Source organism: Xiphias gladius, chromosome 8 (assembly GCF_016859285.1).
Source record: "Xiphias gladius isolate SHS-SW01 ecotype Sanya breed wild chromosome 8, ASM1685928v1, whole genome shotgun sequence".
NCBI lineage: Eukaryota > Metazoa > Chordata > Actinopteri > Istiophoriformes > Xiphiidae > Xiphias > Xiphias gladius.
The window spans coordinates 9947357-9971249 of record NC_053407.1 but is presented as its reverse complement, the minus strand read 5'-3'; the positions used below and the strand labels follow the sequence as shown (position 1 = coordinate 9971249).

The window sequence follows — 23893 nt, the reverse complement described above, 5'->3', positions numbered from 1 at the left end:
CTGTGGAGTGAAAAGGACAGTTTTTTTTTAGATGTAGCACAACTAATTTTTTTCCCTTCCGTGAATTGTTTAAAAGTATAGTTTAACCTCTACATTTTTTTTCTACACACCTGCATTTTTTTGCCAAGAGTTATATGAGAAGACTGATACCACCGTCATGTATGTAGGTGAAGCTACTGCCAGCAGCTGGTTGGCTCAGCTTATCGTAAAAAATGGAAATGTGGAAACCAAAGTGTAAAAACGTGGTTTTATGGGGGTACCATAACGGCACATACTGCACTCTCCTCTCAATTAATTTCCCAAAATGTCAAACTATTCCTTTGAAAATCCCACAGCCTTTCTGCCTAAATCTGAAACAACATAAATAGATTTCACTTGAATTGCATTTGTATAAACATTATAAAATAATAAAACTAAAAAGTAGTCTACCTCAGGACATTCAAATAGATCTTTTAAGCTACCCGTAGATTTAAAAGAACAAATAGTATAAAGCGATGTAAGCCTGCACCAGTCATGCTGTTTTTGCCATGTGAAGTCATGTCAAAACAGCACGAAAAAGAGCAAGAAGCCTTGCTGCCGTGCAGTTAAAAGGACAGAGAGTTTACTCAGGCAAACATGACAGATTGACAACACATAGCAGCAGACACAACCTGCAAATCACCTCCACTGCAGGTTAATGAGATTAATAATGTGTGGGGACAAACTAAACAGTCTCATCAAAATGAGAGCCTTCCCAATTCAGGTTAATGAAATGAGCTCAGCTGATGAGGGTGAAAAAATGCTGAATGAAATGCTGTAATACCAAGCAGGAAAAAAAAAAAAAGTATCCACGGTAGATTCTGTTCACTTTATTTCAATACATGTTACAAAATAATCTGTACAAAGGCTAAAATAGGTCATATTATTGCATAGAAGGAACAGTGATGTAAAACAAAAAGCCAGGATGGAATGGCACAAGAAACTCCACTCACTGTCACACATGGGCCTGATAACAATTAGGTTAAAAAAAGGGTAAATCTCCATACAAAAATACTCTGCTGCTCACTCCATGCTGTAGAAACATTAGACAAATTGGCGATGGTTCCCACTTTCATCATCTTCCCTTTTGTTCTTTAAAAAAACAAAACAAAACAAAACACAAAAAAAACCCTTTGCGCAACTGGCAGAGTACCATTAACTCATCTCAGTGTCCTCAGGACAACAGTCCCTCAGGTTTTGTTATTTGTTTTTTTTTTTTAAAAAGAGGCCATTTAAAGGCAGTGATGCCACTCTCTTTCACTGAATATACCATGGGATCTGCTTTGACAAAGCCTCATTTGCTCTTCATGCCAAGTCCTGTCTCCCAACCTCCAAAAATTCAGCATCAAACAATTTTAAACGCTATCTATATAATTGACAGAGACATACAAAAGGAACACATCAGGAGCATCGAGTCATTAAACATGAAAGGCAATGAGCGTACAGTATCATGGGATTTTTGTGTCACTCTTTCCTTTATTTAAAAAATAGTTGATTTAGAGAGAAAGAGAAGGTAGTGCACCACCTAGTAAAGATGTTCAGAGTGCTTTCACATGTAGCAGAAAACTCCACAGGACAAGGCTGGCAGGTATCAGATAGTGCCACCCAGCAGAACACAACATCAAACACACCATTTCTATAGCATACATTTCCACTGCTCAGATATTCAGCTTTAGCACAGGGGAAGGATTAGGAGGAGATTACAGAAATAATATGTCGAAGGTGGCAAAAAAAAAAAAAATTAAAAATCAGTTTTTATGTCTCAAAATTCTTCACAGCAGACAAAACCCAATTACTGCATGTGGCTTACTGGGAGTGCTTCAATGGATGAGAGGGAATACTTTATACTCCTTTTAAAAAAAATAAAATAAATAAAATAAGGAGAAATGTGTCTTACCACAAGATGCAAATGCAGTCAAATAAAATATGAAGACCATACTGACAAATACTGTACCTGTCCTTTAAAAGAAAACAGGCATCAACCATGAGAAGATGAATTACGTATAGGTGGAAGATATGTCTGTAAATGAGTACAAAACTGTATGGGTTGTTAGGCATGTTAAAGTCAGAAAATAGTAAATAAACTGTATGTAAATGTGATTACAAGTGGCAGATGTAAAGTAAGTTACATCAGTTGTAAAATTAGCATTTACATCCAGGGCTAACGTACAGAGCTGATACAGTATACTGTAACAACATTAGCTCTCTGTTTTATTGTCATCTAATAGTACATGCTCTAGAAATACTTAATGGGCCTCACACTGGCAGTTTTAAAAGACATACTGCAAGTCATAGCAGCACATCTTAATTTAATTAAACTAGATCTTAATACAGAGAGGCATGTTGACAAGCGTGCAGTATGTCTTTTGTGGGCTTCACCTGATGCTGTATGCCAAATTTTTCCCTCTCTATCAATTCTGACTTAATTGCTTTAACTGCTTGTAGCAATGTTAAGACAGATATGCCTTTTTGCACCTAGAAGAGGAACATTGCAAAGAGTAATCCTCTAAGACACAAATGCTTAATGGTGTCATGTTATCACAATGTGCAACAATGAGTCTGTCATGAATAAAAACGAACAAAAAAAAAAAAGCACCAGTAAAACAGCCTACAAAAAACAGTATACTGTATAAAAACAAACATGAAAACAGCCACGACCAGTGTACAAAAATAACATCATTAAACAGCTTTTGTTAAAATGGCATTCATCTCTGCTTTCTAAGAACACCACGGAGCATTTTCTCTGACAAGAAAACTAGGTGATGGTGGCAGAGGAGAGATGAGGTGCACACAGAGAGAAAATTTCAGAATTGCAGCACAGTCAGATCAGTCGGGGGCAATGAAATACAGAGCTTGCAGGCTGGATTTGCTTTAGGTCGTTTTCTGTAACATCTGCGTTTAAACACTTTTCCACCCAATGCAAGACAAAGCCACAACAAAATGGTTATCTTGTGTTTGTTCAAAACTTGTTCCCTGCAGCGAGGATACATTGCAGTCTGATTTACAGAACTGTTACTATTCCTCCGATAACCTCTCCCAGGTGCAGAAGTACCTCACAGCTGCTTCGCGGCGTCCAAAGAGCACAGCTGTATTTCTACAGTGTCAGTGCTGGCAGCTACTGTATATGTACTGCCGGGTGTCTGCAGAGTGAGGCAGTAAATAAGGGATGTGCGGAGTGCTTGTGGAGGCAGCCAAGCAAGGAGACGTGACCACTCGTGCCTGTGCTGTACATCAGCAGCTGTCATGTTCCCCCCGTGGACGCAACAAGAGGAGTCGAAGCATATGGGGGCAGGCAGTGAATTACAGCCAGCAGGGTCGCTGCACATCACAGCCTAGAAATCTGCTGCTTCCTGATGCACAAAGTCCCTGCCCCTTTGTCCTTAAACTGTCTCTCTCATTTGAAGTCATTAGAAAACCAATACAAAAAAATGCTTAGAATGTCCTGTGGTAGTACTCTGAGGCAAACATTCTGCTAGACTGGAAGAACGTCCAATGAGTGGATCTTGGTGGGTAATAATTTGGTTTTTTTTCTTTGCCAAGTCATTTGTTAGTTCATGTAGCGGCAATGCACAGTGTCTGAGAAGGCAGCCACTTCTGGTCCCAATAATTTCTGTAGTCAGTTTTGGATAGCAGCAAATAAATGACCACCTGTCCTCTCCTGTTAAAGGATAATGTCAGTTTATTACAGTATGGGCTTCTTCTTTTTCGTTTTGGCCACCATTACTATCAGTGAGAGTACTCAAAGTTCTTTGCTGAGATCTGGGAATGTGGCAACAATTCTACAAAGAAGTCTAACAAGATTCTTGTCCTAACCAGATTCTCGACTCCTTGAATTGCTGCCCACAACCCGGCCTCTCTCACTAATTGGAATAGGTCATCGAGGGCTGTTTCCCTTGTCGGAGTCAATTGGAGCTTTGAAGAGGAGGGATTTTGTAGGGAGCAGTGGACGAGTGAACTAGAGCGTGATTTTGGACACAGCCGCATCAACAAAAAAACTGCCCACATAAATGGCAACAAGTGTGGCTGAGACTGACGCAGTTGCACAGGCTGTTATAAGTCAACTAACAGAAATACCCATTAGACCAATTTACAAAAACTGTTTAAGTGTGTACAAACTGTACTTGATTGACAGCTCCCTAACTTTGCCGTGGTTTTGTTGCACCTGTTGCAGCGGGGCAGCTGACGCCTTTCTCATGGTTATTAGTTCATAGATTTTGGTAACATCACATGATTTCAAGCATACAGTAGGTCCACCCAACTTCAACCCGACTAGAGCTCTAATTAGTCGAAGCAACTGGAAACATGTGCAGGCGTAGAGGGCCTCAAATTCAGCATTTTTCTTTTGACCGATGCGAAAAATGCTGACTGCTCCTCGCACCTACTACTGCCTCTTTGTGAACTGAAAATGACTCACAATTCTGATTCGTGGCAAAAAAAAAGAAAAAAGAAAATGGCTAACATGAAAATGATGTCATAATAAGTATTAAAATGAAGCAACATGGCCATTCAGTCCGATTATTAAACTGAGGAACACAAGCAGTCAGTGATTGTACAGGTTTTAAACAGAGCCCCTTGTTAGCCAAACTTATTTGTAAGAGAAAACAAAGGCGGACAGGAAAATTATTACTTAAACTGTTTGATGAAAATGATCAGAATTTACAGACTGACTTTCTGGTTCAACGTTGTTACCTGTTGCTCCTGATGTAACTGAACGGACACACAGTTTTCCTGGGAACGAGGGATTATTACAGACATTGTTGTTTACAGCCTGTCTGATCATCTGACACGCTCCTCTCAACGACTGCTTGTTTCTTGCCCCACTGGACTAAAATAATGTAGCAATCGTCTCAGGTCCCAGCATTTACTTTGGAGAGTACAATGCAATCATAAACAATGATATCTGACCATAACCAAGTGATGACCAAAGCTAAAATGATCCTAGTCCTCTACACCACTGCTTCTCGCATAAACAGAGAAATTTTGAAGCCTAGAGCAGACACATCTGGGGGGCATTTTCTTTAAGTCGCTACTGCAGATGTAGAGTATTTTCAGTCTTACGGAGGCTGGTTGATGCGTAGGCCTCCTGCTGCGAATCGGCGGTAAACTGACATAAACAGACATGTCCTGCAGGGCACGTTGCCATACCTATCCGTCTCAGCTTAGATCTGCCTACACTCCCGCCACCTCCTTCTCTGTTTGCAGCAAGAAAAGAAAGCTTACGAATAAGCAGAGAAGTTGCAAACCAGAGGTGGAACTGTGTGATGAGCAGGAATTTCAGCAGAGAGCTTGTGTATACTTCTGGAGAAAAAAAGCTTGTTGCTTTCTTACACGTGGGAAGAAAATTAGGGTGAAAAAAGTAAGATGGAGGCGGAGGGGAGCTGACAGCCAGAGAAAGAGGAAGAATGAGGAAGGAAGACCAAATGAATGAGATCTCAAAAATATAGAAGAGAGAGGCTCTAGCTGCCTTACTTAACACATATGATGTCAGCAGTGACACAACATGTCTGCTCTTTTTTTGCCCCTTGTGCCCTTGCTTCTCCGGATTTCTACGTTGTGGTTTTTTTTTTGCTTTGCAGCTTGGACAATGTGATAAAATACACCCACAAAGCTACACACACAAACACACACACACACACACACACAAACAATACAGTCTGTATTCTCAAAGGGGGAACTTCATTACTCAGATCTTGATAGTCCTGGTGGAGCCCTAATAAGCAGCCATTTTACACCATTTGTATTGTCTCATAGGGAATGGGAATACTGCTGCTGTGTGGCAGCACAAGTGTGTGTTTCTGTGTGTGTGTGTGTGTGTTCACCGGCAGAATGTTGTGTTGTAATTTATTATTCACAGGATATTGCAGTATTTGCCATTAAATTAATCCACTGATTGTTACCCAATCATACATGATTTTCCTCCAGCACGCTCACTTTACCCAAATCTCTATAGCCAAATGTAAAAAATATAAATCATGGATTACATTAAACACCATATATTGACATATCTGTGCCCCTCCGCAGCGTCACTTCAAACCCAACCCCACACACACTGCATGTCTTACAGCTCATTGCACTGATCTATTCAACACTTACAATCCACAGGAGCGTTGATGACATGCTTACAAAAAAGGAAGAAAAAAGAAAAAATGAAATTGTTTGACATTTTGACGACAAAGGTAAATCAGTGAAGTAGAAAACTAGCATGCCATGATGGAACTTTTTCATTTACAAAGGAAAAGGGGGGCTTGAAAAAAAAGAAAAAAAAAAAAAAACTCCACAAGAGGTGGAGGGTATTATCAGTTTCATATGTTTGCTTTGCTTCAGTGTGGGGTGTGTGTGGGCATTAGTAAAGTCTTCAGTGTCTCAAAGTCTTTCCTTCCTTCCAGCAAATTGTTAGTCCAAGCCAAAAAAAAAAGACAAAAGAGAAAAAAAAGTACTCAAGAGGAGTGACAACCAATGGGATTCTCTTTCTTGCCAAAAGTAGGTGTCCCTTCTCTTCAGATGTGTTACTCTTTGGCAAAATGAATGGTGAGAGGAGAGAGCAGAACAGAGTGGGGACACAGCTGGAATCTGTACAGAAGATCTGGGATGGCGCAGGGGCAAAGGATGCTTTAAAGAGGTTATAAAGTGAGTGGGGGAAGTATGGGTGTTTCAATCAGAGTCTTATCCCATCAGGCAGTGGGGCTCCTCTCCTTTGGGTGCCTCCCCCCAAGGCTAAGCGTCATATTTCTTCCCCGTTCTGTGGATGTGGTGGAACAGCGTCATGGAGAACGCCATGCCCAGGAGCTGTGGAGGCAAGGAGAAGGATAGTGAATTTGTTTTTGTATGTATAATGTACAGTCTGAGACCACTTTCCCACTCAAGTGAATGGGAGAGTGGTCTCAGACTAAATACAGGTATGTGTCTGTGTGTGATATGTGTGCAAGTGTGTCTCTGCGTGGTCTTTTTGGTGCTGTTGCCTTGGGCTAGTTTGTGTTTCAATAATTCCTGTGGTGAAGCACAAGCACATTTTCCTTGACTCCCTTTTTCTCAGATGGCCTTCAAATGTGAGCTCTGGAATCTTTATGATGGAATAAATGTAGAGTGTGCACAAGCATTAAGTCATTGAAGTAAATTGAGATGCCACTGAATCAAAGTAGCCAGCTATCTCTTTGAAGTTTCCATTACCCCTGATACTTCTACATCAAACACAGTCACAAGGCTGATCCTAAAACCATTATCTGGCAATGTTTGGATGGCAGGGAAACTGCAAAGTACTGTATGGTGCACAGTCTAATAAAAAGGGAAACATAGACTTCCTGCAAACAGGCTCCACTAGGGATTCCTACGGTATGTGATTAGCCTGGGAAAGCTGCTGATTCTCTTCCTCTAGTTTCACTCCAAACCTTATTCATATGGTTGCTCCAGAGAAAATGCCACCTTAAGCCGCTCCCAATCAAAAACACACAAAAGTGCTATTTGAGGTAAACATCCAGCTAAGAGGGAATTAAGAAAAAAAAAAAAAAAAATGCTTCAAAACCAACCTAATTATTTACATGTGGCTCATCTGTGCAGCTCTGACATGCACAAAAAGTTTTAACTGTCTCCTTCATTTCGTCTGAGTGAGACAGCATGACAGGTTCTCCTACAGAACTCTTCAAAGCTTAGTCAGCAGTCCATGCTTAAGAATATATAAATACTGCTGACATTTTCGAAAACCAGTGTGAATGAAGTTATACATATAGGCTTTTCCCAATGCCTGTCATATATGCTGCAAGTCTGAATCATTCATAAGCCAGTTTTCTGTGCCTCTGGATATTATGTAACATCGCAGACTTGTGGGGCATCAGCCTTTCATGATGCTCTTCGCTGTCATGTTCCTCAATATGCCTTCAAGTCTGCTAATCTGACAGCTCAAGACCTATTTCTCAACTCTCCTGCCCCTCACCTGAATCAGAAGGGAGAGAGAGAGAGAGTGTGTGTGTGTCTGTGTGTTGAGAGAGAGAGAGGGGGAAAGAGATCATTAAAATTAATGTCAGTCGATTCGGTGTTGTAGGGTTTAATTCAGCACAAAGACTTTATCAGCCTCCAACAGGGCTGATATTTGTCCGTGTTCTGCATGTGCAAGCTGTGTGTGTTTGTATAGAGAAGAAATGAGCGGACAGGGAAGAGAGAGAGCTAGACTGAGAAAAGAGTCGATGAGTTAGAATAAATGCATGTGAGCATGAAAGAACAGTGTGAGATCTTGTGGTGAATATATATAGATTGCAAGTTGGCCAACGTAATGCACAATGCTTACTTTCCCTCAGCGTGGCTCCGAACTTTAGCTAAAGCTCAAGCACCATCATTATAAATGTGTACGGGTCTTGGAAAAACTCAACACGATGATTTCATATTGAGGCCACCTCACTCTGAATGAACAGTGGATTCAAGAATTAGCAAACTGAAAACTTGTCATGGACGAGTACAATCACAGACAACCCAGGGAGGGCAAGGGAAATAAATCAAGGAGGAATATTGAAAGCAAAAGTAAAAAGGAAGAATTGGAGTGCAAGTGATGAGACACAGCATTACCAGAAATATTAAGCGAGTAACATGCATAATTTACCTATAGGTTTCAAGGACAGCAGAAAGAAGTTACACTGACAATAGATCTGTCTCTTAATTTTTATGTACTATGTACCTGGGAGCTGGAGGATTGAAATATAACGAGTGGAAGGTGAAGTCAGAATGGTCTGGTAGGAGCTAGAGATTAAAAAGACTTCGGGAAAAAGGTGCAGAACGGACAGCTATTGTTAGAACGGCTGACCCAGGGACGGAGCAGAACTCTTAAGATGTGTTCAGACTGAACATGAAGTGAATTTTAGACAAAGAGGAAGAGGAAGGGTACCCTGGACAGGGTGCCCATCTATCAGAGGGGTGGCAAATATAGGCAGGCAATCATTCCCACACAGTTAAACTCTACACAGAAGGTCCCCAGCTGGCTGCCTCTGGATCTGAACCCAGGACCTTCTGTCCATTGCTGCCCACCATTGGTTGCACATAAAAAAAGAATGTCTGCATGAGTTTAAAATGTTTCAACTTAATCGAAAACTTCACACTTATCCCGGGGCTTTATGACTCTGTTTCATAAACGAATAGAGACTACAGGAAAAAGGACAGAGACTGGTGGAGAATAAAGAAAGAACTGGAGTTGTGGTGAGATCAGTCAGAGTCTGAGTTGTCACACAAACACACTTTAAACTTTACACACATACACACAATGTGCATACGATGCTAAAACTGCAGAAACAGTCCGGCAGTCAAATTTCTGCAAACCTGAGGAAAAAATTTGCTTTGCTTTGTCTAGCCTGAAGACTTAAACTCCAAGTAAGTGGAAAAACTACTGTGAAGAAAGTGAAAGTGAGACATTAACTGTATAAAGCGGGAAAGATGTGAAGCAGAGTTTTGGACAAAAACCTGTACTGGTACGATCTATCGCTCCTCTCAACTGAGCCTTTAATCTGTTACTCTATACCTGCTCCTCTATATTCAGTATCTCTGCTCTCCTATCGTATGATGGCTCCTTATACATGACAACAGCCTGCTTGGCAAAAAGCCCGGTGGCTTTGATTCTCCCAGACAAGATGGTGCAGAAGACAGTGACTTCAATATTTCAAGATGTGTGGGTGCCCAGATCGCCCACTGAGCAAAGGCCTGATAAGTTTCTCAGTAGACGATGGTGGCACAGAGGCCACTGGCTGCATGTTGTTTTTTTTTTTAACATGTGTCCAGACAGGCAGACATAAACAAATGCAACCAAACACAAAGCAAAATAAGAAAAATGGAAGGGAAATATAAATGGAAGAGAAGCTAAAAAAAAAAGAAGGAAAGAACAATTTATCACCAAGTCTCCTACCTGCACTACCAAGATGACCATGCCTATGGTTCCCAGCAGGTGCTTGTTTTCATCCAGCCATTCCTCCACTTTCTCGTAGCAGCCCTGAAATGAAACAAAAGCTCATAAAGACATCACTAAAGATGTGCCATTTAAGCGTGCCAGAAGAATTATGTCACTGAAGCTGAAGTGCCACTCGTGGCCTGTTTGGTCACCTAGAAAAATCCAGCCATCCGGCTCCCTCTTTTCCAGAAAAGATGTATCTCTTACGTCTGAGATATACCATGGGAAGAATGAACTACCAGGTGAGGAGTTAAAGGAAGTCAATTACCCATGAGTGATGACAGACGTGTGCACTTTCTCCCAAATGTATTCCCACCTTGGTTCATTGAGAGGTTAGTCACTGGTAGGGAGGGACTGATCGTGGTTTCAGCTGCAAAGTGGTGCCCCCTCTTGGGTGTGGGTGCTGGGGCAGCATGTAAGTCTTAACTATATAGTGTGTGGCCATATCCTCTGGGCAGGATTACACACAAGCTTTTAGCGCTGCGCTTTTCCTATGGGCCAGCTCACTGTCTGCCTATTCTCATTTTGGCAATTATATTAGAGCTTTTAATCCCCTACTTTGGACCTGCTAACAAACCACGTGCCAGACCAAAAGCAGATTAGACTTGTAATGGAGGGGAGATGTTGAACATTGTACTGCAAGGTTTTGAGAAAAAAAGCTGTTGTCTCATGCATAATGGAAAAAAAAATCAAGTGTGATCAGAATTCAGTAATAAGAGAAAAACTTTAAAACTACTCAACTACTCACTGGCTTGTAAAAGCAGCTACTGAACCGATGGACTGAAGATTAAAGATGTATAAGATTTATGATTTTTATGACCCCTGTGAATCCTGTACTATCAGTCGGGTTGGCTTAGAGCAACATAATTATTACTTAAAATCACATACAGTATATTCAATCACAACTTCAAAAACATGACATGAAGACCAAGACCATAGGACCATATGGATTTGACTGATGATCCTAATACTGTACATCCATAGACGGATAAAGGGACAATGGGCCTCTGGGTACAAACAGGGAAAAGGTCAACCATCCTACATAGGAGCAAGACACAAAGACTGAAAGAGACGTAAAATATCTACTCTCTTTGTAGCCATTTTGTGTATGTTTGTAGTTGTTTTGTTTCTCTCTAATGGTTTTGTGTCTATGTGGTCGTTCTTTGTCTCTGAGTTCGTTTTGAATCTCTGTAGTTGTTTTGTTTCTCTGTAATGGTTTTGTGTCTATGTGGTCGTTCTTTGTCTCTGAGTTCGTTTTGAATCTCTGTAGTTGTTTTGAAACTCTTTGTAGTCATTTTGTGGCGGTAGTTGTCTTGTGTCTTTGTGGTACTTTTCCATTTCTGTGTTCGTTCTGCATCTCTTTGTAGAGGTTTGAGTTTCTTTGCAGTCAATTTGTGTCTGTCTGCAGTCACTCTGTTTCTCTTTGTAGTACGTTTTGTTTCTTTATATACATTTTGAGTCTCTTTGTAGTAATTTGATTGACTTTCCAAAAAGAAACAGTCACTTCAAATAGAAGCTCTGTGCCCAGTCCCAGTAGGCCCATTCACTAATCCTTCAATGGTTATACCCTTTATATACTGTATGCATTACAAAAATTATGTTTGCATTTACATTACAGTCAACGTGAACTCACCCTGTTCCAGAACATGTTGGTGGAGTTACGTCCACAGTTCTGGTAATGCTCCTGGCAGCAGCGGTCAGGGACTACTTTCTCTTTGAATGCCTCGTGCCAGTCGGTGTATGCTATCACGCCGCAGCACTTCCACTGTGAATGCAACACACACACACACACACACACACACACACACACACACACACACACACACACACACACACACACACACACACACACACACACACACACACACACAGACAAAAGAGTGGTTAATGTCCTAATGTAAAAAGTATTGTAATTAGCCCTTTGCTTTAGATGGCTACAGTAATGGACCAAATGTACTTCAACAGCCAGTGTTGACTTTTAATGTTGCATTAATGCCAGAGCCACATGCCGGGAAATGCATTAGCTGGAATATTTCAGTAAAACTTCTTATTTACGTACCCTCTATATCAACTCTAGTGTTGTGATTGACCAATCATGCTGATGTTTCTAATATTTGATGTGATGCATGGGTTGAGGTCTGCCTACCTCTGCCTGGATGATGTTCCAGGCATTTCGCAGGCCTATGTTGTTTTCTGAGTTGTAGAGAGCCAGTCCATCCTTCAGATCCTGTTTAGCATTCTCACTCACCTGGAGACAAAAAAAGGACGACACCGGCTTTGGTTTGAAACCTTGATTTTAAGGGGGTTGGCTCAGCACGAACTGTGACTTGAGTTACAGCATTAAGTATAGTCTTTATATTGGAGTAGGCAGTTGAAGCTTGAGTGTTTGTAAGGGTGGGTTCACATTATTTTTTTACTTTTCAAACCGTCAATGTCTTTTTCACACAGATGTATACGATAATAGTGGTTACCATGGCATGCAGGGAAGTGGTTTTTAAGTGTTTCTAGAGGGTTGTGTATGTTTGATCACGAATTCCTTTTTTGTGAACTGGCTAATCGTGATGAAAAAAGTGTATAGGCAGGTGATAACAACAGCTAGGATGTAGACTACCAGTGGAAAGGAAAATACCAGTGGAAAGCGACAGCAACTACACAGCTTATACAGGTAACCTTTTCGCTTGTCATCTAAAAATAGCTCTGCTACAGTGACTTCGACTTTTGCATGATGACTGCAGATCCGACACATGTATGTGTGGCTTCACTCCACACACACACACACGCACACGCGCACACACACACACACACGCACACACACACACACACACACACACACACACACACACACACACACACACACACACACACACACATTCAACATGCCCTTCAGCAGAGCTAGCAAATCACTTTTCTCTTGACTGAACCCAAATGATGTGCTCAGGGTTGTGCCATGTCTGATGGAGATTAATATCTCATTGGATGTGCTAATGAGATACAAAATCAGAGCTTTAACTCTCCTGCAGTTTGCTTTGCCTGTGGGGGTTTGCTAACTGCCAGGACAGATTGAGAGGCACTTCAGATAGGGTAATTATTACTGGAAAAATGACATGTACTGCCAGAACCATCCTGTACAACATCACAGGCCATACAAGTTATATGACAACAAAAGGAACAGATTTGCTTTAATAGTTAAAGCTTTAGGCCTCAGACTGTGCCGTGGAATATAAAAAAACAACAACTGTGCACTCAGTAAGAGAAGCAGCATCATGTCTGTCACTGCCTGACACAACAAGGTGATTTCAGCTGTTCTCTAGTTTCTTTTTTCTCCGGGAGGGAGGAATTGGAGTTCAGCTAGACATTGTTTGGAGGCTGCTCAGTAAAAAATAACAGAAGCGGGAAAATTGAAGCAGCTTGGCAGATATTGTCAGCCTGCTTTTATAAAATAAATTTTGATGCCACTTGACTAATTACCTTTGTATGCTGAACTGTATATGAGAGAGACACCAACCCTTCCTTTGATCATACAGACAACTAAATTAAGCTCTAAATTAAGTGGTTCAGCAATTAATTGGTGAGAAGAAAAAGCCTCAAACCCTGTTTTCTGAGCTGCAAGGCATGAGGAAACTATTTGCTGAATTAAACATAAAAGTCAAACTGATTTTTTTATTGAGTAATTAAAGCTTACTTAGCAATAAAGTGCTTTAGTAATCATTAATCATGCAAGACTGATTAAAAGCATCCTCTAGAACATTTTAAATAAGATTTGTATCAATTCAAATCCCCTACTTCTTTCTCGCTCTATAACTTTGCTGACGCAGAGGAGCAGATCTGTGTATTGCACTCCAGGCTCCAGGCCCATCACATCTGTCCTTGTGCAGGAAAATGAGATGAAGAGCAGCATCATCAATCTCTGCCTCATACTTTGTTTTTATCCTCTATCTTCCCTTCTTCTTCTCTACTGTATGTGATGCTGCTCGCTCATTACTAACCCCTCGCACTAACACAGTCACTGGAGAGCAGGGCACCCCCTACTACAATAAAATCATCGCCTGAGTCTCCAATAAGTCTCTGCAGAGCTCCTATTTCATGTGTGGAAGTCTATGTTACACCCTGAAATGAAACGTAATGATCCAGATTTACTGCTAACGAGAGGCAGACAAGTGATGGCAGATCAAACAGGGATTTGATCATGCAACACTCTGACCTATTTTCTCTCGCAGATACAAACACATCCTTGGTTGCATTACTCTTTTTTTTTTTCCTGATAAGGAAAACTAACTTCTTGACTGAAACTTATGTTGCTGGTACTGGAAATTGTTCACCAACAACAAAGTGACACCAGAATTTGGCAGCATTTAACTCCTGGTAAGTTTTCTGCCATAGGACATTAATGCAACATTTCATGTGTGGCATATTGACAAAGCCCTGAGAGACAGCTCATACTTTCATTACGAAGATAAGCTGACTAGTTTCCTCTGGGCTGACCAAGTCCAGGCTCAGCTATACAGGACAGCACGTTCATCACAGAAATCTAAAGGGCTGACCTTGGTCAACCGGGAAAACACGGGTCACAAGAGTCACAGAAAGGGAGAAGACAGAGGGAGAAGTGCAGATGTACATGTTGACAGGGTGGAGGAAGGAGTAGGCTTTCTATCCAAATTGGTGTTTGTATTGTGTCAGTGTGCACGACATCAGAGAACAGACAATAAGAGACAATAATACAATATATCCACTCAGTACTGAAATTACCAAATGCTAATGTTTTAAGTTAGTTTTATTCCTTTGAACAATATTTTTTTCAACTTTACCAAAGTTCCCCAAGCATATTGTTTTTCTTGGGAAATAAATATGCTTGGGAATATTTCTGTAGTCTCTGTCCTGGGATCAGTGCAATGTGATATTAATAATTTGTGTACAAGAAAAATTCTTACTGTCAGAATTGGGCCCCAGATCTGGTGATATGTAAACTCCTTGGGGACCAGGTACACTGGGACCTGTCACTGTGCAGACAAGGAGCCACACTGCTTACTCATTAAACAAGTACATAACCATGACTGAGCTGACTGCTCCAATTTTCAAAAAATCTGATCCTTTTTGTCTGTGTTTCAATGTTCAATATGCACCATAAATCCAATTTTCATGTCCAGACAGCAAAGGTCCCATCTGTACCATGTAAGTGGCTAATTCTGCCATGGAAGCACACATATAGAGTGCCGCAGTGTTGATTCCCTTATAAATCTTTCGCATGGGTTTCACCTTTGAGGACAACTGGCTAACAACTGGTGACTCAGACAGCCATTTGGTGATTGCCGTGAAGCATTTAGAGATGCTCACATAACACAAGAAAGCATTGCTTATTTACAGTAGGTGGTGTGAAGGGGGTATAGGAGAACAATTAGTGTATTGTGTGTGACTTTTATTCACTTTTACCCAACTCCCATTTATCACTTTGAGCAATTGCAATCTTCAAACAATGGTACAGTGTTTAATCTGAAATAAATCAGTTTCTGCCATACAATTTCATCAATAAAGAAACCGATTATGCAGGCTGAGTAAACATATGAACCATCTGAAAGAAGCACAAAGAGCCCATCTCAGACAAGTGGTACATATGGTGTGTACAAAATCAGAACAGATAAAAATTTTAGTTTTTAGTAGTCTGGCATCTTCTGTGCACACTGACCGGAGCCTGCATGCTGGAGGGCAACCAAGGCGTTGGTTCTCACTCGGGGTCAGTGGGCATTAGCTCTGAACAATATGTCAGTGTTGTTTTCAAGGGGACATATTATGCTTTTGTGATTTTGTCTCATTTATATATTGCAGTGATGTTGAATGTCCATGTTAAACATAGCCAAACTTCCAGCAGTATATACCCATGATGGTTCATTGGAAGTCACATGGAAAGCAGCACAGGTTTTTGTATGAAAGCTGATGGCTTATTTCTGCCACAGCACCATCTTTGCCTGGACAACAGTGTAGTAACATTTAGGTCAAGTTACCCTGGTCATGACCGGGTTACATTTTGAGGATGATTATATTAGGTTAAGTGGAAAACAGTACGATCCTCATTAATACTAAATGAATTAAGTTGCACTACTTTTTGTTAGTATATCTTGGGATTTTCTATTAAAGCAGCCTCAAGGGTAAAACTATAAGTAAAAGGGTCTTTACTGTAAAAGAGGGGATTCTACACACGCCATATTTCCATTTTACAGAACTGCTCCTCAAATTTCTATTACCTGTTCTACACACCTCATTCAACCCTTTCATCTTGAGTCTTGAAACATGACTCACCCTTTGAAGTCTTAAACAGCCGCATAAAGCCAGGAAACACTGTCACTTATTTTACTGTTTCCTTGAATGAAATAAAGCAAGCCATTTTTCTGTGTTGTAAGATCACAGCGGCTCTGTTGGCTTAACTCCAGTCAGCTGAGAGAGTGTTAATAGAACACTGAAGCTACAGTCACAACCCATCTTCCATCATTAGCTGTACACTCTTCAAGGATAAACTCCAGTCAACACAATTACATCTAATTTGTTACATTCACTCGATTGTACCTCTTTCAAAATTGCTTAGTGCCCTTATTCTCTCTTATGCAATCATTATTGGGTCATAAGTATACTGCCAGGGCTTTAATCATCAAATTCTTTGACTCGTATGACCCTAAGAACAGAAGCTAATAGTATTTTACTTTTGCTCTCGTTGCACAGCTCTGGACAAGTGCATTCGCTAACTGCCCTGAAAATGTAATAAATGATGAGGAGAGAAACAGCATCAGATCCCGAGCTCCCCAACAGCACATCATTAAGCAGGATACATAATTGCCTCAGTTGCTCTGCAAGCCTGTGCTGGGTGGCGTGAGGCCAGGGCACTCGACAGGACGAGGGTAAGACGCCCCACTACTATGCTGTAATTGTCCAGGAAAAATAAAGCATTAACGGATTGAGCGGAGTTCTGCTTGTAAACAAATGCAACGCATCGGGGATGTGGCACAGCCTTACTTGCTCTCCAAACCAGTCTGTAATGTGACTACCTTCCTCCTCCTTGACATCATTGGCTACTCTCAACTCTCCCTCTAAACCTTCACATTGCTTTTGTCACATTTGCCCTCTTTTGTCCCCTCTCTAGACTATTTTAAGCACTTCCCCCACTCTCCTCTAACACCTTCCCTCCCTAACACGTTGATCTTTTTCTCCTTGGCTTTGATATCTCACCTCCCCTTTTCTCTCACCTGTGTCCACCTGCTTTCCCACCATACCTCCCAACCCCCCACCCCCTTCCTGCATTTTCTTTTTTCCCCTTCTCCCTACATCCCCATGAACATGCTCTGATGCTTATCTCCTCTGCTTGCCAGGTTCTGCTTCTTCATTCCGAGCTAATAAACCTCGGCTCGGTGTGCTGGGTCGACAAACGCACAGTGAGGTCACAGAGTTAAAGACGAATGGCTGTAATCTGGTTTGTGGCCCAGCCATCTGTTATAGTCAGCTGGTTGCTAACTGCAGGGCCAGCCTTTTTTACACTACGGCCACTACATGGCATTTAATCAGAGAGCTGAACACCACTGGGCTGTGGAGGCGAAGAGGGGTTACCTATGCATAAGCCATAGCTGGCGGGACGACTGCTGGGGTGAAGAAGATGAGGGGGAAAATCTCTATTAAGAAGAAAGAGCTGCACAAGGATTAAACTGTTGGAAACGCAGAAGAAGGGGGGAGTGAAAGCAGTAAATCAAAGCAGTGAAAAAATGTGTTCCTGCAGTAAAACCAGATACTGTATGTATATATATATATATATATATATACACATATATATATACATATATATATATATATATGTTTGTTCCTTCCCCACATCTCGGCGACAGCTTGTCACCTGGAAGTTTCAAAATTCGCAGAAGCGTCACTTATGACTTAAAGATGACCTATTTGAAAGACTAAATTATCTAATTTGCTGGCCTCTGTCAATATACATTTAAAAGCCGCCAGCTACTGTACTGTATGTCTTTCAGACTTGTTAATAAATGCCTTGTGATTAGGAGATCAAATAGGAGAGTGAATTAGTCATTCCTCTGATCACACCCTGTAGCAGAGGATGAGTAGAGCCTTGCATAGTATACTAGATTGCACGGGACAGAAGCAAGCCAAGAGGGGAGAGAGAAAAAAAAACAGAAGCAGTATCTGCCGGCCTTGTGTGATGGACACTGATCGTCCTTCATCTAACCCTGACGTTCTTTAACATAAGTGCCAACTGAGTAATAGCTCCACACAACTCCCCCAAATTTGCAGGACGACTTATTTGGATTCAGTCTGAAAATGCCACCTCCAATAACATATAATTTGCAGTAATGGCCTTTCTTTCCAATGACATTTAAACACCAATAAAGGGAAATATATTTGGTAGCGATCAGCATTATCATGGTTTCATATCCAATTAGGATAAACACACATTTAGCAAGATGGGTTGAACAAAAAATACAGTCGCTATTCACTGGAACTGGTTCGAATGAGACAGTTCTCCCTGACTAATGTCCTATCCCTTACTAATGCAGACTCATTTGATTTCTCATTTAAGAAATCCTCAGCCCTACTTGGCTATCTTTTCCCTACTTCATAGGTGATGGGAAGGCGCTGCTGTGAAGTCAAGAGTCTCTCTCTATTTAAATTCCACTGGAGGGATCAGCATTTGGAGGTTTTTTTTTTTCTCTTTCAACGCTAAGCCGGTAATATTTTGAAGATAAGCCAACAGACATATTTACTCCTGACAGGGTGTGCCTGCGAGACATGATCCAAATCTGAGAATGGATTGGCTGCTAAATGAATTCCTTTATCTGCCTGAGAGACTAAGTTTGAGCAGTAACCTCAGAACAAAGAGGGAGAATTAGCTGACATCCCGAAGGCTGGGCGACATAAAGACTTTGAATATATAAATAGCGTGATTTATCAGCACTGTGTCCTTGAAAACAGATAGAAGACTTCATTGCTTGTCCTGCACAAGACATTTGTCGTCTTCAGGATGAAACATTTGTGGTGTGACTTGATTAGGTGCTTAGAAGAATTTGCCTGTCAATAATCCCCAGATCTTTACATATCATCATCTGTTGTCCCCCAACAGACATACACCTGACTCAAGGCCACTCAGGGGTCATGAGAAATGTGCTGGGGACCAATTACAGGGAGCCAACTGGTGGGGATGGGGCTGCTTTTTGGGCCTAACCTTTGGCTCCTGGGTTAATGGCAGACTGAAGACATTCAACCTCCTGGCTGAGAAACAGCCAAATATAAAAAGAGCAAACTCTGACCCCGGAGGCAACTGGAATATGAATATGTTTATCACGCTAACACCTTTTATTGCTTTGTGCAGTTATGTGTGGTCCTTTGTGTGTGTGTGCGTGTGTGTGTGTGTGTGTGTGTGTGTGTGTGTGTGTGTGTGTGTGTGTGTGTGTGTGCGCACGCGTGCAAGCCTTAAGAGATTAACTTTCCAAGGCTAGGGCTTTAAAACTGCAGCGAATGCCTCACACTCTTGGCACTGTGTGTGCACACTCTGGATAAGCTGTTGTGAAGTGTCAGACTGCACAGAGCAAGTTAACTGGAACAATAAGAGATGTAAGCTTTAACATTCAGACATAATATGGAAAAGAAAATGAACTTACCTTATCTGAGTACACAAAAAACAGGATAAGCAATATCAGCTCTGCCAGGAGAATTATCAGCAGGACAATGAAGAACTGTCAGAGAGAGAGGGAGGGAGAGTCTTGTTTTAACAGTTGATCTAGCAGTGTAGTAAATCCACCATGTCATGCTGATGAAAACATACTGAATATCAATCTGAGAGACTAAGGCCTCTGTTGCAGTCGTTTGTGTCCCTGAGTGCTACAGGATGTGAGGAAGAATCATTACATGACTGTAGATTACATACCTGACACTTTTACTGCCCACCCATCAGTTTAGGCTATTGATGCGACATTTTGGAAAAATACACTTATTTGCGCTCTTGTTTTGAGTTAGAGGAGAAGATTAATACCCCTCATGTCCGTGTGGTAACGTTCACCAACGTGTTCAGTAGTGAGCCTCAGACGTGCTATTAGGTGCATTTTGTTTGGACAGAACCAGGCTAGCTGTTTTGCCCTGTCTCTAGTCTTTATATCTGTACAGACATGAGAGTCTGTACAGTAAATATTGATCTTTTCATCTAACCCTCAGCAAGAAAACAAATAAGTGTATTTCCTAAAATGTCAAGGTATTCCTTTAAGGTTAAAGCTACTGATTTCAGTTTGGCAGCAGAATACACAGCAACCCAGATTCCAAAATAATAAAATACAACAAACCCTCAAGTGGGTTGAGGAAAGACCAAAAGAGAGAGGAAATAGGAGGTGGGGGTGACAGAGAGAGTTAAAAAAACAAGAGAACCTAAGTGCTGGTGGGTTTGTGAATGTGTGAGAAGAGGGGAATGAGGTTAAATACCTCCTAAGATTCATTTCCAACACAGCCTTGCATCTCTCTACTTGACTCCCCAACAGCTCGATATTTACCAAGCTCTTCTGCACAGCATGGGAGGCGGCACGCAAACCCAGATTTTAGAAAAAAACCCATTAATTCCCCACTCATTTGGGAGGGAGGGGATAGGCAATGTTTGTGTCAAGGCCCTAATGAAATAGTAACAACACTTTGTTGTTGGTTGAGTATCTGGGTTGCCAGTTTAGTGTATCACTGTTATGCCTTCACAGTTAGTTTGTCACATTTTCCTGGTGCTGAAAGTTTAAAGGACAGCTTCTGTGCACTCAATTTGTTGTGCTCCAATGGCTCTGTGTGAGAAAATGCTTGTATGTCTTCATATGCATGTTTAACTTTGTGGGCGTATGTTCTCATTTGCTAGCAATTCATGAACTCAAGGTTTTAAAGAGTTGCTATTTCGGCTGGATATTTCACTGTTTTCTCTTTCACTTTTTTTTTTTTTTTTAATTTGTCTCACTAAACGATTTTTGGCAGCAAAAAGAGAGACTGAAAACTTACTACTGAGGATGTTTAGGCTTTGAATATTACTAACCCAGAGAGCGTTGTCTACAGAGTAACTTCAGAGATAGCACGTCAAGGTAAACGCTGACAGCTGTTTGCTCCGGGAAATCTAAACCCGCTCTGATGTTTCCAGGCCTAAAATCCCCCCAACGCCACCCCTGGGTATGTTTGGACACACAGAGTACGGAAAAACTGACTAGAGGCCACCTCTGCACTATGCAGAATTATCGTGGCCAAACATGAAACGCTGCCACGCAAAGATATGGCAGGAGACTTAAGGAGAAACATCAGAACTTCTAGATTTTCCATTAAGTCTCTCTGTTTTTTCATTCTAGTCATCGTTCTCACCCCTCCCGCCCTTCCTCCCTGCACTCCGCTCCTTTCCTGTCGAGGCTTCACAGTTGTTACGCAGGTGAAGGAAGCCATGACAAACACTGAGGATTTGGTGGGGTTTCTTACTGATGCAAGAGCTTCAAGGGATTGAGCTGTTTGTGATGTTAAATACCAAGAGCCCCGACTCCACTTCTCATTTAAAGTTTCTATACATGAAAGTTTTTTTTTTTGTTTTTTTTTCCTGCAGCAGATTCACGCAAACCTCATTCCACTGGGTGAACTTTTGTAATTAACTCATGCTTAAGATAAAACACTGCTACAACTTTGGGCAAACAATGCAATGCCAAGACAGTGTGGTCTTTGTAATGAATGATAGAGCTTTCTCAATTATTGCGAGAAAAATATCAAGTGCCTTTAGTATGCTATGTACATAGAGTAATTTAACCATGTCGGTGACACAGAAGGCCTCCTGACTGACAGCTCTCTCACTAGGCTGTGACCAAAGCCATGGAAATGACATGAATGCATTGGTGTTAATTTGCAGAGAGGGAGAGTCCCACTGCTCAGCTTAATATTTTCCTCTGTGAGCCCCTCAGGTTTGATACAACGCAGACCTAATTCCTTCTGTCAGTCTTCTACCTCGGCTGAGGTTTGGACTGGAAGACAAACACAAATACCCTGCTGAGTTCTCAGCGGCCCGTGACCGGCATGAGTAGGTGTATAGACACATATGTGAGAGGCTGTCTCCACAAGACATTTCTGTCAGTATTTACATAAGTGATGTGGGGGCATGAGAGAAAACAAATATCCAAAGGAGGAGAGAAAGAGTGAGAGAGGAGTTGCAGTGTGTGCATTTATGCTTGGACAGCAAATCTGTGTGTGTCTAATCTATAATGGGGTATTGTGTAGGTATGTAGATTTAACTCACGCTCAGAAGCAGGCACTTGTTCTCCTTGATGGCACCCAGGCAACCGAGAAAGCCTGTTACCATGACAATGGCGCCGATGGCGATGACCATGTTGGCAGCCGACAGTGAGGGGAATGAGGGAGAGAAGGTGGCGAAGCTGCCCTGAGACACAGAGAGCCAGATGCCCACGCCGAGCAGCCCACAGCCACATAACTGCAAGGCAAAGGATGAGACAGATGACAAAGTGAGGAAACAAACAGCAAATAAGTTGCTATCTTTTCAGGGGTAGATGCAAAAAAATATCAACTACCAAGATCATTTTCAGCTCTCCCCTGGCAGATTTTGCTCATAATGACAAACGTCCTGAATAATATAATAACTCTACATTGTAAGGTCAGCTCTAAAATCACACAAATCCCAGCTAAAAAAGCCCAGTGCAACAGGCTAAATTTCCTTCTGACTGCCTGGGGAATTACCCACGCAGTCATCCATCACCAAACACTGCTAAAAAATACAAGTGGGTTTATACCAATTACAACTATGATAAACCAATGAAAGCTCTGAATGAGATTACAGAAAAAATTGGACTTGAGCCGTGCTGGTTTTGCACGTTTGAGCTGATTACGTTAAATCCAGAACAAACAGAGATGTAATTACTGCCACCCCCTAAAATGACAACTTTCCAAAACCACCTTCAGACTTGAACTTCACCTACAGGGAGAAATTCCCTAATTCCTCCCTGTCAACCCGCCAGCTCCCTGCTCATGTTTTTGAGGTCTGCAATGTGAGTCCATTAATGCATTAAAGTGTTTACGGCTTTGATGGGCAGAGTGTAGTGTCCTGCCCACTGATTAGATGATCCATTTACCAGAGATAAGAGCCATACAACGTGCTCATACAACGCTGGGGAAATATAGGCTAGGAGCTAAGTGGTGACATTTTTGGCTGCACCTAATAGAATGAAATACCCGCAGCAATCTTGCCATGAAAAAAAAAACAAAAAAAACTAATGAGGTAAAATATGGAAAGGCACCATGGTAAATCATTGCACCGCCACCCTTTTTTCCCTTCTATTCACACCACTGCTTTATTGCTTGCAACCCTGCTGTGCATGCAAACAAACACACACCGAGGCATACATTCATATGCAGTATAGACACACAGTCCTCATCAGGTAGCTATTATGAATAAACGTTTCCTTTTTCGCCTTCAGAATAAAATAATTAACCCACCACACACTGTGCTAATTTTCTTGAGATGACAAAGTTTAATTTACAAATAGCACAAGTGATAATAAACCTGGAAATGTGCTGCACTTTCAGCACTTCTATAACAAATAAGTGAGACTAATGACATAGACTAATGACACAAGTCTGTCGCACAACGGGAAAACAAAGTGACTTCAAGTACATTACAAGGCCACTGAACTCAAAAGAGGCTCTCAGTGATGTTGGGTGATGACGTGTAACAGTAACTTTGGGGTTTCGAATCCAAGCACCATGAGCTGGTGAGAGACACCTCAGGTCTAATGAGTCCTAAAGGATCTGTGGATACATAAACAAAGTTCAAGCAACCCCCCCTCAAGTGGCAGATAAGTGCAGTCTCAATCTCATTAACCTGTGACCTTTGAGTATTGAGGTTGGACTTTCTGCCGGCTGACGTCCACAGATGAGAGAGCTTCAGCACATAAACAGCAGCACACACAGGCC

At 41.5% G+C, this 23893-nt stretch overlaps 1 protein-coding gene across 5 annotated transcripts in view; it reads right to left on the bottom strand.

Annotated features, from left to right (window-relative positions):
- Positions 1–847: 847 nt before the first annotated feature.
- The window catches only part of tspan9a (tetraspanin 9a), a 163175-nt gene continuing 140129 nt past the window's right edge, over positions 848–23893 (bottom strand). For all 5 annotated transcript variants that reach the window (XM_040133132.1, XM_040133131.1, XM_040133129.1 and 2 more), the window contains 6 exons: positions 22206–22397; positions 19582–19656; positions 12084–12185; positions 11571–11702; positions 9896–9979; positions 848–6804 (listed from right to left, as the gene is read on the bottom strand). In XM_040133132.1, coding sequence (XP_039989066.1) covers positions 6733–6804; positions 9896–9979; positions 11571–11702; positions 12084–12185; positions 19582–19656; positions 22206–22295 — 555 coding nt within the window. In that variant the 5' untranslated portion in view covers positions 22296–22397 and the 3' untranslated portion in view covers positions 848–6732. The remainder of the gene's footprint in view (positions 6805–9895; positions 9980–11570; positions 11703–12083; positions 12186–19581; positions 19657–22205; positions 22398–23893) is intronic.